General features: G+C 36.7%; 1 protein-coding gene and 1 non-coding gene across 5 annotated transcripts in view; one reads left to right on the forward strand and one right to left on the reverse strand.

Moving 5' to 3' along the window:
- TMEM62 (transmembrane protein 62) overlaps window positions 1–20,262 on the forward strand; it is a 43,089-nt gene that overhangs the window by 16,595 nt on the left and 6,232 nt on the right. For 2 of the 4 annotated variants that reach the window (XM_004466709.5, XM_058294020.2), the window contains exons 8-12: window positions 1,253–1,408; window positions 4,088–4,247; window positions 10,567–10,680; window positions 13,527–13,611; window positions 19,337–19,441. In XM_004466709.5, the coding sequence (XP_004466766.1) occupies window positions 1,253–1,408; window positions 4,088–4,247; window positions 10,567–10,680; window positions 13,527–13,611; window positions 19,337–19,441 (620 nt within the window). The remainder of the gene's footprint in view (window positions 1–1,252; window positions 1,409–4,087; window positions 4,248–10,566; window positions 10,681–13,526; window positions 13,612–19,336; window positions 19,442–20,262) is intronic. The other 2 variants (XM_023591217.3, XM_023591218.3) reach the window with 2 other exon arrangements.
- Window positions 13,956–14,028, reverse strand: TRNAW-CCA (transfer RNA tryptophan (anticodon CCA)). Its single transcript has one exon. It is a non-coding gene; the product is annotated as a tRNA-Trp (tRNA).

Here is a 20,262-nt window from a genome sequence, read left to right on the forward strand (position 1 = left end):
CCTTATATTAGTTACAACAGAGCAGTTTTTAAAAAGTTAGTAGATTAATAATATTAAGCTAGGCTTTGTTGTGGATGCAAATAAATTAGAACTAACAGTGGCTTAATACAATGAATTTTACTTTTCATTCATGTAAAATCCACTGTGAGGGCATCTGTTGAATGGGGCGACTCAGGGATTTAGACTTCATCTATCCTATAATGTGACTCTTTCAACACCTCAATTACAGGGCAGGGAAGAGAGCATAGAGCATTGACACCCACTCTTTATTCTGGATCAGAGGTATGATACATATCACCTCTGATCACAGTCCGTTGGCCATATCTAGTTACATAGGTCCCAACCTAATGTTGGGGGACTAGGAAATGCCAGGGAGCCCATGGACTATTTGGTAAGCACTATTGTTTCTGCCACAGTTAATCATTTCTTTTCATAATTCTTGAAGTCAGAAAGTATAAAACTGGTTACAATTTAATGAATATTTTATATCTTTCATCACATTTTTGAAAAATCAAAACAACTTTTGTTAATATCTGTGAAATTTGGACGTAAAGGTTTAAAAGAAGTATGAAAGATTTCTAATCATGGTTCATATCAACCATTCATTTTAATATTTTATGTAACATTTTTTATGGGATGAAAAAGGTCACATGTTAGGATTATGACGAATGTCTTATGTAGGGAAGTGGATTTGGCTCAATGGTAGAGTGTCCGCCTACCACATGGGAGGTCCAGGGTTCAAACCCCAGGCCTCCTGAGCTGTGTTGTGAGCTGTGTTGTGAGCTGGCCCATGTGCAGTGCTGATGCACACAAGGAGTGCCATGCCACACGAGGGTGTCCCTATGTAGGGGAGGCCCACGTGTAGGCAGTGTGCCCTGTAAGGAGAGCCGCCCAGTGCGAAAAAAGTGTAGCCTCTCCAGGGTGGCTCTGCACACACAGAGAGCTGACGCAGCAAGATGACGCAACTAAAAGAGACACAGATTGCCAGTGCCGCTGACAAGAATACAGGTGGACACAGAAGAACACACAGCGAATGGACACAGAGAACAGACAACTGGGGCAGGGGAAGAGAAGAGAAATAAATAAAACATAAATCTTAAAAAAAAAAAAGGACTAACATAAAAAAGAATGTCTTAGGTGAAGTTTTAGTAAAAATACTAGTTTTGTATTTTTACATTTATTCTGTATATTACCTTCATGCCCTCTTATAATATGAAGTGACTTAATTACCTTATTGTCTTCTGGTCTCTAGGTACCGGATCTTTGCTTTTGATCATGACCTCTTTAGCTTTGCAGATTTAGTCTTTGGCAAGTGGCCTGTTGTTCTTATCACCAACCCTAAATCACTTCTCTATAGCTGTGCTAAACATGAACCACTAGAAAGACTCCTTCACTCAACACACATCAGGTATGTAGCTATTTTTCAGAATTCTCAGTTTGATATTGATGGCGAGTAAGTCATTATGACTACATTCCCATGTGAAAGCCATGAGATGCCTCACTTCAATTTTTTTAACCTAAACATTACATAAAGATAGAAATTGCTTACTGTTTCGTTCCCATTCAGTTAAAAAATATATAATTATTTTTAAACTGATGAATTTTTTTTATTAGCAAAACTGTGGATATACAGAAAAATCATGCATAAAATACAGGGTCCCCATACGCCACCCTATTATTAACATCTTGAAATGGTGTGATACTCTTGTTATAATTTAGGGAAATACATTTTTATAACTCTGCTATTAACTATAAGCCATTATTTAACTTAGGGTTCACTAAGTTGTGTAGTTCCATGGGTTTAAAAAAAAATTTATTCTAGTAACATATAGACAACCTAAAATTTTTCCTTTTAACCATACTCATACATGTAATTCAGTGCTGTTAATTACATTCACAATATTGTGCTACTGTCACCACTATTACCAAAACTTTACAATCAACCTTAATAGAAATTCTGTACAATTTATGCATTAACTACCCATTCCCTATTCCCAACCCAGCCTCTGGTGACCTATAGTCTAGATTCTGACTCTATGAGTTTGCTTATTCTAATCATTTCATATCTGTGAGCTCATACAATATTTGTCCTTTTATGTCTGGCTTGATTGCACTCAACATGCTGTCTTCAATATTCATCCATGTTGTTGCGTGTATCAGAACTTCATTCCTTTTTACAGCTGAATAATGTTCCATTATGTGTATATAACACATCTTATTTCTCTATTCATCAGTTGATGGACACTTGGGTTGCTTCCATATTGTTGGCAATTGTGAATAATGTTGCTATGAGCATTGGTGTGCAAACATCTGTTCAAGCCCCTGCGTTCAGCTCCTCCTACCTAAAAGTAGGATTGCTAGTTCATATGGTATAAACCCATGAAATTTTATGATCATCTAGAAACCCAACATCCTATCATTATTATTTTGGTGTATTTTATTCCAACCTTTTTTACATGGCTATAGTCATAATGCACATATTTCTTTGTCTCCTACTTTTAAAATTTTATATTATGTATCAGAAATATTTTTTTCCTTTTGTTACATAGCCTTTCAAAAAAAAACAAAGACTGTATAAACCTTATGGAATTGAAATTTCAGTTGGCATATGAATACGATGATGTAGAAGAACAGAATCTTAATGGGATGTTATTCCTTTTGGGAAGAAGTATACAACCTCTTTCAAGTATAAGGGCACTCTTAAATATATTTTCTAAAAATTTATTTTGAAAGTAATACATCATAACCTTTGGGAAATAGGGTAATAGGAAATCAATTTAGGTGTGCTTTTCCTCCCAAATAGAAATATTAACATTTCTGAGTTTTCCTTCTCAACCTATCTCTTTTAGACATGTTTTTACATAGGTGTAATCATAAGGCATGACCTATTCCAATTCCTACTCTTTTTTTTTGGTATTTATAAAGGTATTTATTTGGGGTAGGAGCTTACAGATATCAGGCCATAAAACCTAAGTTACTTCCCTCACCAAAGTCTATTTTCACGTGTTGGAGCAAGATGTCTGTGGATCTGCAAGGGTTCAGGCTTCCTGGTTTCCTCCTTCCTAGGGCTTGCTTCTCTTTCCTCTGTTGGGCCTAGAGGCCCAGCCTAAGGTTTCAGCATTAATTCATCAAAACTCCAACATCAAAAATCCTTAACTCTGTCCTTTGTCATGCCTTTTATCTGTGAGTCCCCACCCACCAAAGGGTAGGGACTCAATGCCCTATTGGCAGTAGCAGTTTACATAATTACTTAATCAAGTAAACTTCTATGAATCCAATATAATCTTTTTTTATATACTTTTTTTATTAAAGTTAATAAATCTCAGCATTATATTGTTGCTAGATTATCTTCATAACAATTATTTAAATAACTGGCAGAATGTACTATAATTCATCTAACTTACTGGTGAACCATTAATTTTTTTTCTAATTTGGAGATGAACGTCTGATACATATAAATTCTTCCTTCAGATGAATAATTTCTTTAAGATAGAGTTTTAGAAGTAGGATTCTAGGTGAAAGAGTTTGAGTTCCTTTATAATTATTGATAAAGTTTGCCAATTACTTTTTAAAACAGATATACTAATTTATAATGTTACCAAGCAGTATGAATACCAATTTCATAGCACTCTTCTCATTTTTGGATATTATATTTCAATTGGTACCAAGCTGTTCAAATTTATATATCTATTTTATTACTAGTGAAGTAGAACATACATCTCTCAGTCTTGATGGGAGCCGGATATCAGATTTAAGGGTTATATTCTCTGTAGGAGCATGGTAGCCTATTTCTGTATATGACATTGCTTCTTCTGGGCAGATATATTGGAACCAAATGGGCAGATAGTCGGCTTGACATTACATTAACAACAACAACAACAACAACAAAAAGAGAAAAACCAGGACTTTAGGAATTTCTTTAGAAAGAACTTTGAATCTTTTCTATGTGACTAGTGATCCCTACTATTGTGCAATGTGCTGGTCTTTCCTATACTTATATCTTTTTAGGATATAGTAGGGTTATCTTTCTTTATAAAAACCATCAAAGTTACCTAAAACCATGCATTTGTATATGCTCTTATTTTAGAATCTTGGCCTTTTCTTTATCCTCCATTACATCTGTCACAGTTAAGATTGATGGAGTTCATTTAGGAGAGGCTATTCATTTGTCTGGACCTATTTTCATACTGAAGTGGAACCCCAGAAACTACAGTGATAGAACACATAACATAGAAGTAATTGTCCAGGTAAGTTAGTAATTTTCAATTTGCTGTGTAAATGATGAGGCTGTACCCATATTGAATTCTGATTTAGGGATTTTTCAACCAATTGATAAAGATGAAACAAAGTTTAATTTAAAAATTGGAATATATGTTGTTCAGTATATTCTGAAAATGGCACTCAGGAGTTATTCTACTATTAGACTAAAAACTGGTGAAAGGAGAAAAGAAATGTGCAACTACTGACCACAGTCCCACTTTTTTAACCCCAGGAAATCATTCTTTTCTTTTCTCCCAGCTTTAACAAAAGTCTTTTTATAATGGGAGCAAATTCCCCAATATACTCAAAGATACTAGGATAAGTCAGAAAACATATTTATCTATGCCTTTGATTGCTCTCTCTAAATATAGGAAAATTGTGTCACTCTTTTAAAAGTCTTTAAGACACAGAATTTCAAGGCATTGAAGATTGTTCGTTTGTTTGGGGAGAATGCGTTGCTAGCATACACAATAACAGTCTGCCTGTTGTTATTCTGATTCAATTTGAAGGAAGGGAACATTTAATTCACTAACACCTGCCAGAGTAGAAAGGGATAATCATTACCAAAATAGAGCAGTTTCATCAACATTTTGAAACTCTTCAATGGATAAACTGCCCAGAAATTAGCTTCTAAAAAAAATCTGTTAATTTTTATAACTTTATGAATTAATGGCAGTTTTAACTATTAACCTAATGCTAAGTATTAGTTTGAAACACAAAGTAATCCTTCAAAAAATACGTAATTATTTTCATTATTGTTTTTTCACAGAGAAGGGTTGAGCAGGAAGGAACTATAAACTGACCTTCTCTAGTATAATTTTTCACTTAATCTACATTACAGTCCTATGTGGTAGGTAGTTTTACACCCATTTCAGAGATGGGGAAACTTGTACGTCTGCATAAGACAAGGCACTTTGCTATGCCACATGTCTTTCAAGTGTTCTGAATAAGAAGAAGAAACTCACAGGGAAGATGTGGAAGGAGGGATGGCTGTGGATGAATTCTTTATGTCTATCATATTAGAAGTTGGATAATTTAAAGAGATTTAAAGGTACAAGCGCACCTAGAATATATTATTCCCTATCATAATAGTCATGGGGAAAAAGTAAGAGCAACTATAGGAGGCCTCTCCATTACAGGAACAGAAAACTCCCAAATTGTTGGATTGCCTCAGAACCACAGTGCATTATTTTCTGTGTAAGATATATAGCTTCTCTAGTTTTATGAGGAAAGAAACATAGCTCATATCCCTTGAAACATTTTTGGCTGTTCAGTTGGATCCTTAGTAAAAATGTAAAATTACATATACTTTTAATATGTTTATCACTTCTTACAACTTTATTAAGTTATGTACAACATACCCTACATATTTAAATTGTCCATCTTGATGAGTTTTGATATATGTTTACATCCCTTAAAACCATCACTACAATCAGTAGCACACATCATCCTCAAAAGTTTTCTTGTGCCCTTTGGCAAGTTTCCTCCCTTCCTCCTCCATCTCCAGGCAACCATTGATCTGTTTTCTGTTTCATGTGTATAACTTTAAAAATTAATCCAGCGAATATCAAATAGGGATCCTGGCCCCCTCATTCATCAGTGGAATATAGTATACTGTATTTCATATTTACTGTCCTAATACAGTATACTATAGATAATTCTCACTTGAAACTTAAAATCTGTGAGAAGACATCAATTTATTATCTAATATCTTACCTACTGACTGTATTTATTGAATACTTATAAGCTCCTGGCAGCCTAGTAGTAATTAGATCTTTAGATCAATTCTCAAAGTACAGACCTTGACTACTAGCATTGCTATTACCTGGGAACTTGTTAGAAATGCAAATTCTCAAGCCCCAACCAAATCTACTGAATCAGAAACTTTGGGGATGGGACTCAGCAGTCTGTTTTATTTTTTTATTTTGTATTTTTAAAAATTTTATTTATTCGCACTCCTCATTGTGCTCACTGTCTGCTCTCTGTGTCCATTCACTGTGTGCTGTGTCTGCTCCTCTTCTCTTTAGGAGGCACTGGGAACTGAATCTGGGACCTCTCATCTTGGAGGGAGGTACCTAATTGCTTGAGCCACCTCTCTTCCCTGCTTTGTTGAGTTTCTCGTTATGTTTTTCCTTTTGTGTCTTTTGTTGCATCAGCTTGCTGCGCCTGCCCGTTGCGTCAGCTTGCTATCTTGCTCATCTTCCTTAGGAGGCACTGGGAACCTCTGCACTCTGCTTTGTTGTACCTCTCACACCTTTCCTCCTGTGTCTCTTGTTACATTAACTTGTTGCGTCAGCCTGCTATGCCTGCCCATCGAGCCAACTTGCTGTCCTCTTTAGAAGGCACTGGGAACCCAACCACGGACCTCCCATGTGGTAGGTGGGAGCTCAATTGCTTCCCCCACTTCCCCCAGCAATCTGTTTTTTTTTTTTTTTTTAAGATTTATTTATTTATTCCCCCCACCCTCCATTGTCTGCTCTCTGTATCCATTTACTGTGTGCTCTTCTGTGTCTGCTTGTCTTCTCATTAGGTGGGTCTGGGAACCAATCCTGGGATCTTCCTGAGTGGGAGAGAGGTGCTCATTCTCTTGCACCACCTCAGCTCCCTGGTCTGCTGAGTCTTTTGTTGTCTTTCCTCTGTGTCTTTTTTTGTTGTGTCATCTTGCTGTGCCAGCTCTCATGTGGGCCAGCATTCCTGTGCAGGACAGTTCTCAGGTAAAGGCCAGCTCGCCCTGGACCTCCTATATGGTAGACGGGAGCCCACTCATTTGAGCCACAGCCGCTTCCCCCCAGCAATCTGTTTCAACAGTTCCTCTAGGTGATTCTGATGTGTGCCAGAGAGTTTGAGAACCAGTACTTTAGATTATTGTGCCCACTTTGCCAATTTAATGAGTAGGCTCTAGAATTTTTTTATCTCAAAACTAAAGTAAATCCCTGCTTTAAAATAAGAACTTATAATTTCAAGTTAAAACATTTTGAGCAATAAAATTTTGATAAACACTTGTCTAGGTTTTTTTTGTTATTTAAACATTTTTTATGATGGGAAATTTCAAAAATATATGAAAGTAGAGATGATGGTATAATGAACTCCAATGTATCCATCAGTCAATTTCAATAAATATCAACTATAACCAATCTTGTTTTATATATACCTCTGTCCATTTCTCTCCCTGCCACTGTGATATCATTTCATATATAAATAGGTTATGTCACTAAGAGATGGATTATTTTTAAAAACATAACCATAGTACCATATCACAACCCAAAACTTAATAGTATATTACATAATATCAGACTTTCCAGTCAGTGTTCATTTTTCCAATTTGTCTTTTTCTAGTGCTCCCTCTCTCTTTTTTGCATTTGGTTTATTCAAATCTAAATCCAAGCAAGCTTCAGCTGTTGCATTAAGGTGATTTGTCTCTTTAGTCTCTTTTAATCTGTAAATTCCCTGTCCCTCCTTTGTTTTTGTTTTTTTTAAGATTTATTTTTTATTTATTACCACCCCCCCCCCACCCCTGCCAGTTGTCTGCTCTCTATGTCCATTCACTGTGTGTTCTTCTGTGTCCGCTTGTATTCTTGTCAGCAGCACCTGGAATCTGTATCTCGTTTTGTTGCATCATCTTGCTGTGTCAGCTCTCTGTGTGTGCAGAGCCATTCCTGGGCAGGCTACACTTTTTTCATGCTGGGGGGCTCTCCTTACAGGGCACACTCTTGCACGTGGGGCTCCCCTACATGAGGGACACTTCTGCATGGCACGACACTCCTTGTGCACATCAGCACTGCGTGTGGGCCAGCTCCACAAGGGTCAAGGAGGCCTGGGGTTTGAACCGCGGACCTCTCATGTGGTAGGCAGATGCCCTATCCATTGGGCCAAATCCGCTTCCCATCCTTTGTTTTTCCTTTGCAATTTATTTTCTGTGGAAACTGCATCTTTTGTCTGGTAGAGTTTCCTATATTTTGGTGTTATTTAACATGTTCCTTCAGCCCTCTAGTTTTTATAATTGGTACTTAGATTGAGGGGCCTGAACATATTTGCATCAGTTTTTGGTTTTTTTTCCCCAAGAATACTTCAGTTGGCATTTTATGCTTTTATCGGGATGCCCATAATATCTGGGTGTCTTTCTTTTAGTAATGTTAAGGTTGATAAGTATGTTCAGTTGCCATTAGCCTTATCCAATGATATGATGGTAAATACTTAACAATCATCTTGGGAGTAGTGGGGAGGGGAACTGATTTGTAACATTTGCCAATTTCTGTGGTGTAAATACTTCTACCTTGGCTGATTTTAAGCTACCAACACAACACCAAGAGGCTTGCAGAATTCCTGAAAATTTAACAACTGGCTCTTGTGAGCCAGGCAAACCAGCTCCAGCACAATGCTGGCTTACTCCTCCAGTCATTATTAAGTACTCCATCAGCCATTGATGATCATTGCCTATATCAATTATTTCATTAAAGTTATAGAATGGGTGATATTCAATTGTCACTCAGAAATACTAAGTAGAATACTCCTATAAAGAAAAATTTTCCTTCATCTATTTGGTATCTGGATATAAGTTCATGCAGGTAAAGCAGGATAATTTTATTTTTCAGACAAGTTGTGAGTTTACAGAACAATCATGCATAAAATACAGGATTCATGTACCCCAGTGCCAGGATAAATTCTTGATTCACTGCTCCTTCACTTTTTCTAAACAAGTTTTCAGAATAATGAGTTGGTCCTCTTGCATCTTTCAAAGGTAACCAGTGAGTGTTTTATTTTTAGTATAATTATGAGTTCAAAGTTTTTAAAAAACATTTAATTGTGTTTCAATCCATTGCATCTGTTCTCTTTGATGCTCAAGTTTTTCCATTTTTGGCTAGTGGGAGCCTCTTCATGTTGGCCTCTTAATTCCTCTGACACAATCTTGACAGTCTTTGTTAGTTTTCTTGCTTTCTGGTATGACAAGACATTCTAAGCTGTTGTGCATTTCTTACCCAACAACTGGAATGAACCATTTCTCTGAAGAGCATTCATTCCTTAGAGTTTGAAATGGTATTTTGAGGCCATAATCTGGGCAATAGTTCAGCTAGCTTATTGCTATTGTGTTTGTTGTTGTTTCTGACTTTTCAGTGGATAGAGGGAAGTATAGAATTTTTTCACTCCCCACCCTCAGCAGCAACCATGGCCACTTTCTCCACCTCAGTGCTACATTTACTTCCATTACTAATCACAATAGTTCCAGAATAGAATATCAGTAAGCCTACTCTAATCCATACTCTATTCCCCCATTCTGTGGACCCTAGGATGGTTATGTCCACTCCACCTTTATATTGAGAGGGTGCTTAGATTCCACTTGGATGATGGATGCAATTCTCCTGTTTGCAGTTGTAGGCACTCTTGGCTCCCTGGTGTGGTAGTTGACCCTTTTCACCTCCCTGTTAGCTGGCTGGGGTAAGTCCAATAAACCATAGTGTAGGAGTTAAAAGTCTGTTGAGGCTCAGGGCCTGGCTATCACATGGACAGTCCAGAGATTCAGGTCCCCTGAATATACACTAAACCCCAGTGCTAGCCACAGGTCCAATAAAAGTAACAGGAGAGGCTTGTGAACAAAGATCACATCTGAGTCCAACTCCATCACACTCAGGAACACAAACTCCAAAGTGCCAACTGACATGGCACTGAAGTCCATCTGCCATGACCATAGAACCTGTGGGTCTCTGTAGCTCTCAGAAGAACCAGTACCTGGGGTTGTATCTACTTTAGCTGTCTCTGGGACTCTGCTGAGATGTGTGTAAGGGCAACTCCTCTGATGACCTCCCGGCTCTTTTTTGGAGACTCATAGCCATATAAACTCATTTGTTCTTTCCATTTCCCCCTTTTATTCAAGGTCAAAAAGCATTTTTAACTCTTGATATTACATGTAGGGTGAGATATTCTGCTGGTCTGAGTTGACCCTTTTATACAAGGTCATTTTCTAGTTACATCATCAGCTGGTACTTGGTAGTAATCCCTCGGTGCCAGGGAGGCTCATCCCTGGGAGTCATGCCCCATGCTGGGGGGAAGGCACTGCATTTACATGCTGAGTTTGGCTTAGAGAGTAGCCACATTTGAGCAACATGGAGGTAACTCTTAGGCACCTGTAGCTCTAGGCCTAGTTCTTATTAAAAGAAGTGCTCTTAAAGTACTTATAGGAAGAATTAAAAGTAAATTTTTAAAATGTAGATTTCAGAGATAACTGACAGAAGTTACTGGAAATGGACTCTTGGAGCATTATAAATATTGAAATATGCATGAGAGTTACTTCTCTGCTGTGCTTATAACTAGGATTCTGCTGGAAGAAGTAAGACTGTTCACCATATATTTTCCATTCAAGAGGATGTTCATCTCAAATTTGATCCCCTGGCATCATTTATTCTCCTTACTGACTATTATATTGTGGTGAGTGAATTCAACTAAATGTTACATGTGTTTCTACTAGATTTGGTAAATCCAAAGTCCTAAATAATATAGTCCTAAATAAAATTAAAAGTTTAGTTATTTGTCTAGAAGAATAAAATGCCTTTATGTTTATTTGAATTAGAAGAAGCAGATGTATGAACAAATAATACCTGGGGTTTGGGACTTGGTTCTAACCAATGCCATAAAACCTGAATAACTGAGGGACTTACAGGGATTGTGCTAACTTGATTGAGGAGTTTTCAAAAACATTATTTCTTTTTACATAAATGATACATGATCAACGTAGAAAACTTGGAAAATATAGAAATACATAAAGTGAAACCAGCCCTATATCATTCTTTTATCACACTACCTGTTATAGCATTGTATCTGTCCTTATAATAATTTATATTTAATTATTTTTCTTTTTATATACATGTGTAGATGTGTTTTTAATATAAAACAGTATTATATTTTTCATTTTCTTTTGACATTTGATTTTATTCCACAGAGGAATTTGTTTTGACCATTTTCTCACATCAGTATATATTATTTTATAACATGATCATCATTGCTGCATTGTATTGTCATAGATATGCCATAATCTATTTAACCACTTCCCTGTTGTTGGATATTTAAGTTCTGTTTTTTTCCTTGACTATGAAAAATGATTATTGCTAAGTTTTTGGCATATATTTCTAATATGTTTACTTGGGATAAATTCCTACAAGTGAATTGTTGGATCAGAGGGCACGCACATTATTCTATATACTTATTATATAATTACATACATTATTTATTGTTTTTTTTTTTTTTTCCATCTGGCAGTCCTCAATAAAATATAAGCCCCAGAGGGCAGGACTCTTCGGTGTGCCTAGTGCATAGTAGACTATTAATATTTCTCGGAAGTATAAACAGTTTTTTTTTTTTAAGATTTATTTTATTTATTTCTCCCCCCATTCCCCCTGTTGTCTGCTCTCTGTGTCTATTTGCTGTGTGTTCTTCTGTATCTGCTTGTATTCTCATTAGGCAGCTCCAGGAACCAATCCTGGGACCTTCCGGAGTGGGAGAGAGGCTATTACTCTCTTGTGCCACCTCAACTCCCTGTTCTGCTACGTCTTCTTATTTTCTCTCCTCTGTGTCTCTTGTTGCATCATCTTGCTATGCCAGCTCTCCACATCAGCCAGCACTCCTGTGCAGGGTGGCTTTCCTGCACTGGGCAGCATTCCCATGCAGGGGGGCATTCCTGTGTAGGGTGGCATTCCAGCATGGGCCGGCACTCTGTGTATGCCAGCTTGCCTTCACCAGGAGGCCCTGGGCATCAAATCCTGGACCTCCTATATTGTAGACGGGAGCCCAATTGATTGAGTCACATCTGTTTCCCAAAAATGGGTATTTTTAAAAAGGTTTTAATATACTGTCAAATTTTGTTCCAGAGAAGCTGTGGCAATTTATACTTTATTTCCCTCAAATCTCACCTACCCTGGATATTAACGTAAAATACAAAAAAGACACTAAAATGTTAAGGAAATTTAAGCCTCTTTTAATTTTACCTTTTAGACATGACCATTGTTTATCATTTTAGTGTATATCTTTATAGAATTCATTATTATTATTTTAATTTGCTTTTATTACTTGTGTAATTGAGCATTTAAAAAAATGTGGCTAATGAGCATTTGTATCTCATTTTTATATTTTACTTCTTCTCATTTATTTTTATATTGGGGAGTTTTAATAGTCACCTAAAGCAGGTTCACAAACTTTGATGGGCATACAAATCACCTGAGATCATATTAAAATGGAGATTCTCTTTTGGTAGGTCTGAGGTAGGGCCTGAGAGTCTGCATTTTTAGCAAAACCTGAAGGTGATTCCAATAATAGTCTGGAGACCATACTTTGAGAAACAAGGGTCTAGGTTATATGTCTCTGTACTGTGAGTTAATCTCCAAGTGAATGACTTTTTGTTGGAGAAAGCAAAAGAAAATACAGTCTCTACTCACTCAGTCTGCAGTCTAAATGTGTACTGTTTTTTACTCTTCTACAACTTGATTTGTTTTTTTTAAGGAGGTACCAGGGATTGAACCCAAGACCTCATACATGTGAAGCAGGCACTCAACCACTGAGCTACACCCGCTCTACATCTTATACAACTTTAAATAAAACAAATTATACTTCTGGTACAACAAAAATGGACTATTTAAATTTAATTACTTAATGGGAAGCGGACTTGACCCAATGGATAGGGTGTCCACTTACCGCATGGGAAGTCCACAGTTCAAACCCCAGGCCTCCTTGACCTGTGTGGAGCTGGCCCATGCACAGTGCTGATGCACACAAGGAGTGCCCTGCCACACAGGGGTGTCCCCTGTGTAGGGGAGCCCCACATGCAAGGAGTGCACCCTGTAAGGAGAGCCACCCAGCAGGAAGGAAAGTGCAGCCTGCCCGGGAGTGGCACTGCACACACGGAGAGCTGACACAACAAGATGATGCAACAAAAAGAAACACAGATTCCCGGTACTGCTGATAAGGATAGAAGCCATCACAGAAGAATACACAGCAAATGGACACAGAGAGCAGACAACTGGGGGGGCACAGGGGAGAGAAATAAAAAATAAATCTTAAAAAAAAAATTTAGTCACTTAATATAACTGTATAAAATTACTTAGTTTCAGTATTGCTCTTAGTATTAAAATTCTGGAAGAGTAATGCTGAATCAAGTTATCTTTTTTGGCGGAGCAGATATTTGATTCTTATAAAGCCATTGACGTTAATGATGCTATTTTCAAAACCTTAACTGAAACTATATTCCATGTATCTATTTCCCATTAACATGTATTTCTCTGCAGGCCCAGGTCATTTTTTTGCTGACTGTGCTGATCCAGCTCACCATTCTTATTACTTTTAGATATCAAGGATATCCAAAGCTTAAAGGTTAGTCATGGTTGCTTTTATTTTCACTATTACCAGGTGATAAATATTAAAATAACTTGTCTTTGCATGAGCACTGTGAGTTGCATCCTTCAAACTATCATAACCTATTTTAAGAAAACAATGCAGTTTTTGCTGCTATATGGCAGCAAAATGGTGCTTAAGTAAAATGGGGGGAAATCACAATATAGCTTAAAAATGACCAACATTTAATATAAGTAGCAATTTAATCCAACTCTTACATATGACATACATTTAAATAGAAAGACAACTATTAGTTCAAATAATTTAAAGTAAAGCACTGAACAAAGTTCGACTATTTATTTCTTTATTTATTCATTTTCTTTAGGAGGTGCCAGGGATTGAACCTGGGACCTCATACTTTGGAAGCAGGTGCTCAAACCACTGAGCTACACCCACTTCCTAAAGTTTGACTGTTTAAATGGCACATGTAAAAATTTTAAATTACATGTGCAGAGCAGGCTGTAGAAAAGTTATAAAGTTGTTTCCTTATTATTGGGAACCTGAGACTTAGGGGAGCATTCTTCCAGTATCACAATCATGCCTCACCTCAGATTCTTAAGGATGATTTATCATTGTCTCACCCTTCCCCCCAATTGCCCTGGATAACATATATGAAAATGCCTACTTTGATGGGTGTTACACAGCAAGTGCTCCATAAATGTTTGTGAAGTCTATTGTATCTCACCCCACTGAGGAAATAAATATATAAATATTTGAAATGCTACCTCTGATAGCTGCTAAAAAAACCCTGCCAAACCTTTTAGGCATGTGTTCGAAACACTCAAAAGCCTGTCCTAGACTCCTAGATAGTTTCTCTTTAATTAACCTAGGCTGATTCTACCCTGATAGTGGTGCTTTTAATGGTCTTTTGAAACCATAGATATGTACAAAAAAGAAAAACGTGCTTTTCCACTCTATTATGCCTTTCCTAGTAAAACAGAACTCTTTATAAATATAACATATAAAGGCACTAATAGTGACTTAGCAATATTTAGAGAGTTGTAAGCATGAAGGTACAGCTAGATAACTTTTCTCACTAATTTTCACCTATTTCCATCATTCACTGTGTACTATAAGTTTGGTACTATCAAATGACTCTCTTTAGGCCATTAGCTAATAAGCAGGTAAAGTGGTATGGCCCTTTTTGTCCTCCTTACATTCTTGATCTGCCTGAAAACCTCTCTCTCTCTATTCATTCCTCATACTTCACTGCAGTGATTCCCAAATCTGGCAGCATATCATATCACCTAGGGACCTTTTTAAAAAATAATAGATTCCTGGGATCTACCTCAGACTTAACTGAATCAAAATATCTGGGGGAGAGGTCTAGGAATATCCATTCTTAAAAGTGCTTCTCAGGTGATTCTGAAAAGCAGTTAGTTTTATAAACCCTACTTTACTGTCTAAACCCCAAAAAGAGAGACACAGAAATAGTCACAGCCTTTTTTATAACTACTAATAGAGTTTTTCTGTTAGTTACCTTCTAAGTGTTTTGAAGGTTAAACTTACATCACTAATTTTAAAGAAGCATTAAATTTACATGTTATTGCTTTTCCTTGGCCAAGTCCCTTAATAACTACAATAAACGGCTTCAGATACTCCGCTCTCTGGCTTAAAACATGTCCTTTTAAAGATGCAAGACTCTAGTTTCAAAGCATATGACAAAGATTTAAAATAAACCTAGACAGTGGTTTCTCTGCCTTTTTAGACCCTTACCCTAACCAAAATGATTGAATTTTAAAATATTAATTTAACTGTCAGGTATGGATAAAGATCCTGAAAGTATTTCATAGTCCACATGTGGGAAGAAATGAAAGTAGAACAGCCAGTTCTCAAGTTCATTACTTGTAAAATCCATGGCTGGGCCCATTTTTCTTGCTTTTTCTGGGGATTGGACCCTGTTGATTATTCATTCTCTCTCAAAATTCTCTCCTCTTGGTGTGTTCGTTGCCCAGTTACTGCACTGTCCTATTTCCCCTGCTTCTCTGATCCTTCTTCCTGTGTTTCCTTCACAGGTTTATCTCTTCTTGTGAGCCTCAAATAAATAAAGTCTGCTGCCCTCTATTTTTTTTTTTTTCATTCATTTTAAAAACATTACATCCACTCCTTTGGAAAACCACTTTACTCAGTTTCACCTATCATTGCTTTGTGGATATTTCCCAAATTTAATATCTCTTCCTAATCTCTCTCAGTGAATGCCCAAGTGGCTGCTAAATATTTCTACCAAGGTAATCCCGACATCCCTCAAACATGCTCCTCCTACCCCCAGGTTGTATTTCTTTCTCCCTGTATTTCTTAATGGTACAAGTATTCCCTGTCCTTTTTCATTAAGTTCCAGTCTATAGTCTCTAATGTCAATCTACTATTTTTTTTTTAAAGATTTATTTATTTCTCTCCTCTCCCCCACCCCCGCCGGTTGTCTGTTCTCTGTGTCTATTTGTTGCGTCGTCGTCTTTGTCCGCTTCTGTTGTTGTCAGCGGCATGAGAATCTGTGTTTCTTTTTGTTGCATCATCTTGTTGTGTCCACTCTCCATGTGTGTGGCTCCATTCCTGGGCAGGCTGCACTTTCTTTTGCGCTGGGCGGCTCTCCTTACGGGGCGCACTCCTTGCGCTTGGGGCTCCCTTATGTGGGGGACACCCTTGCGTGGCTCGGCACTCCTTGAGCGCATCAGCACTGCGCATGGGCTGCTGCACACGGGTCAAGAAGGCCTGGAGTTTGAACCGCGGACCTTCCATGTGGTAGACGGACGCCTTAACCACTGGGCCAAGTCCTCTGCCCCTCAATCTACATTAAAACCCATTAATTATTTCTTCAAGTGTTTCTTTTACTTTTGAGGGACCTTCAATCTCTTGTCAGTACCACCTCCTCTCTGAAATTACTGAATAGGCCCTACCTGCTGCTTCTACATTCAGTCTCTCCATGTAATCCATACTTTTCATCATTAGCAAGTTACCCTTCTCATGGCAACTCAAGATTACATCCACACTCAAAAGCCTTTAGTGGCTCCCTAGAACCAACTGCATAAAGATGACCTTCTCTGCCAGACATGAAAGATTCTCCACAATCTGGTCTTACCTAACTAGAAATATCTCTAACCAGTTACCTATGTTCTAGGCTAGACAACTCTTCACTGTTTTGTACACATACCATGTTCATTTTTCTTCTGTGCTTTTGTCCCTGCTATTACCCCTGATTTAAATCATTTATGTAAACATGTCTAACTCATGGTTTCCTTTAGAGCTCACTTCGCTCAAGTCCATATAATTTTCTCCAAACATTCCAGGTCATAATGAGCTCTTGCTTCTCTGAATCCCTATAGTCTTCCTGACAATTAATTTTATACTAAATTAGCTAGCCATCTTGCTTTATGTATCCACTTCAAATGTACATACATTTTCTTCTCAACCCAGATTGTATGTTCCTCAAGGTAAGAATTCATTTTCTCCTCCTTTTCTGTTTCCCATATCACGCAGCAATGATGTATGTGCATAAAAAACAATAAATATTTATTGAATTAATTTTTCCTTATGCTTTCCTAACTTGGATGAAATTCCTGGGATTAGAAACTGATGATAGAGGAGGGAAAAAGAAGGTAGAACAGCTCTTTTCAGTGCAGTAATGATTAAACAGCAAATGGCTAAATGGAAGACAGATAACTGAATAAATACTGTATACATTCTACTGAATGTTTTCCATTATGTTTTAAAAAATTACATTTTAAAAAATATTATGAAAAAGTTTAAGAAGCATCATTATACACATACACTTTCCTGCATATAATATAAATAAATAAGTGTTTGAAGGCCCCAGCCTTACTAAATGGGAATACCAATATTGTTTAGTTATTTAAAATTTACATGATATTTTTATCTACATTATCTCACTTAGTCCTTAAACAATCCTTTCAGGTAGGTATTATTGTCCCCATTTTAAATATTAGAAAACTAAGGCTCAGGCAGGTTATGGATTTTGTTCAATGTCTCATAGCTAATAAGAGACATGCATTATCAAGCCTTGTATGAAATTAACTTTGTCAAGCAGGCTGAATAATGTTATAAGTATAAAGTTTATATGCTGGCTTATTTAACTTATATCAGGCTGTCTTTCATTGGGACCAATCCTTTAGATATTATTCACCTCTAATGTTGTTTAGTGCACCCTGAACTTCCTATCATAGTCTTCTGATGACTGGTTTAGGATCAACCACATGTATGAGTGAAATGGCTGGCTGAGGATGAACATCTGTGGCACTTGAATCTGTGGCCACATAATAGAACTTTTCTATGTGAAGATCTTATACTTTGACCTTTTGGCACTATATTTTAAGAGGATGTAAATTTAGAGAGGTTTAGGAATCCCTTTGAATTAAAGTAAGAGGTTATCTATGAACTAAGAGCTGTATCAGATACATGAAAGGAATATTTGGACAGATACTCATATTTAAGATAAAGTCAAAGGACATTATCAGGAAAGTGAAAAAAAAATACTTACAGAAGGGGGAAAATATTTGGAAACCATATATCTGAGAAGGATTTAATATCCAGATATATCAAGAACTACAACTCAACAACAAAAAGACAAACAACCCAGTTTTAAAAATGGGTAAATAATTTGAATAGACATTTCGGCAAAGAAGATACACAATGCCAATAAGCATATGAAAAAATGCTCAATGTCATTAGCCATTAGGGAAATGCAAATCAAGACCACAATGAGATACCACTTCATACCTACTAGAAGGTCAATTACTTAAAAAATAAAATAACAAGTGAGGACGCGGAGAAATAGGAACACTCGTTCATTGTTGGTGGGAATGTAAAATGGTACAGCTGCTGTAGAAAATAATTTGGTGGTTCCTCAAAAAGTTAAACATAGAACTACCATATGACCCAGAAATTTCACTTCTAGGTATTTACATAAAAGAACTGAAAGTAGGGTCTTGGATAGTTATTTGTATATCTATATTTATAGTAGCATTATTCACAATAGCCAATAGGTGGAAACAACCCAGTGTCCATCAACAGGTGAATGGGTAAATGAAATGTGGTATATACATACAATGGGATATTATTCAGTTGTAAAAAGGAATGAAGTTCTGACACATGCTATAAAATAGATGAACCTCAAATATCATATTAAGTGAAATCACCAGACACAAAAGGACAGATATTATATGATTCTACTTGTAGGAAATAACTAGAAAAGATAATTTCATAGAGACAGAAAATAGAAGTATTATTTCAAAATAAAAAGTATTATTTCAAAATAAAATGTTAAAAAAGACATTTTGATATTTCTTTGTTATACCTTTGATATAGTTTGATATATCTTTGGAACATTTGTATATTTGGATACTAGATCCCATATAAAAGAGACTTGATTATCCTTTGAAAACAGCCCTGTCTTTCACTATCTTTCAAACTTACATGAAGACTAACTGATATAATCCTCTGGAAGGTATTTCTCTACTGCCCTCAATCATAAATAAGTTTTAGAACTTTCTGCCCTCTGCAGCACTAAATGAATTGGCTCACCAGGATTTCTGCCAACTTCTGAATTTAAAATGGTGTCACCTGTATAGTTACCATCTAACAGGATTTGCTGAATAGATAGTAGATAACTCATGAACGTCTTCTAGAAAATGTTATAAAGAAATTGAACTTTTATGTGTTCACTGGATTTTTCAAATTTTATTCTGTTTAGGACCTCCAGGATTTGTAAATCTGATCTCATTTTCCCTTCATATCTTGAGCAAAATAAACATCTTCTATTATTCTTTGTTGTTGTTGACCCTGTATACAGTGCTGGGTAAGTAAATAAAAACCTGAAGTTGTAGAGAATTCTGCCAAAGAGTATAGAGAAAATTTTGATAAAACTCATTTAGGCTCTTAAGGGCACAGTGAATGGCACATGGATCTTTTATGAGTCATTTCCTGGGGCATATTCTTGGGAAATAAAATTCTTTCCTAACATGTTTAAAGAACATTTAATTGATGTCACGTTAATTTAAGGATGCCAAGATGACAGTTAAAGAATTGATATTTGTGTAGAAACCTAATAGAACTTAGAAATTCAGCTTAAATACCACCTTCTCTGAGCAGCTTTCTTTGACTGCCTTAAAAGTTTTATCCTCCCTTTCATTACACTTTTTGTTTTCTTCATTACTCTTACCGGAATTTATAATTATCTTATGTATTATCCAACCCCTCGTTAGAATATGTGTTGGAGTCTTGTCTTTCTTATTCACCTATATACCCAGCACTAAGCATGATACCTCTAAATAGTTCAGCAAAATATTTACTAATATGCAGCTCCTAAAAGCTCTGCTCAAAAAAAGAGAAAGCCTGAGATGAGATGAATTCAGGCAAAGCTAAGCTCTTCTGTTGTATTTTTAATAATACCCAATACCTATAAAGTCACTCTTTTTAAGATTTATTTGATTATTTCCCCCCCCCCCCCCGCCCACCCGTTGTCTGCTCTCTGTGTCCATTTGCTGTGTGTTCTGCATCTGCTTGCATTATCTGGCGACACTGGGAAACCGTGTCTCTTTTTTGTTGCATGATCTTGCTGCGTCAGCTCTCCATGTGTGCAGCTCCATTCCTGGGCAGGCTGTGCTTTTTTCACATGGG

This window comes from Dasypus novemcinctus, chromosome 3 (assembly GCF_030445035.2).
Source record: "Dasypus novemcinctus isolate mDasNov1 chromosome 3, mDasNov1.1.hap2, whole genome shotgun sequence".
In the NCBI taxonomy this organism is placed as follows: domain Eukaryota; kingdom Metazoa; phylum Chordata; class Mammalia; order Cingulata; family Dasypodidae; genus Dasypus; species Dasypus novemcinctus.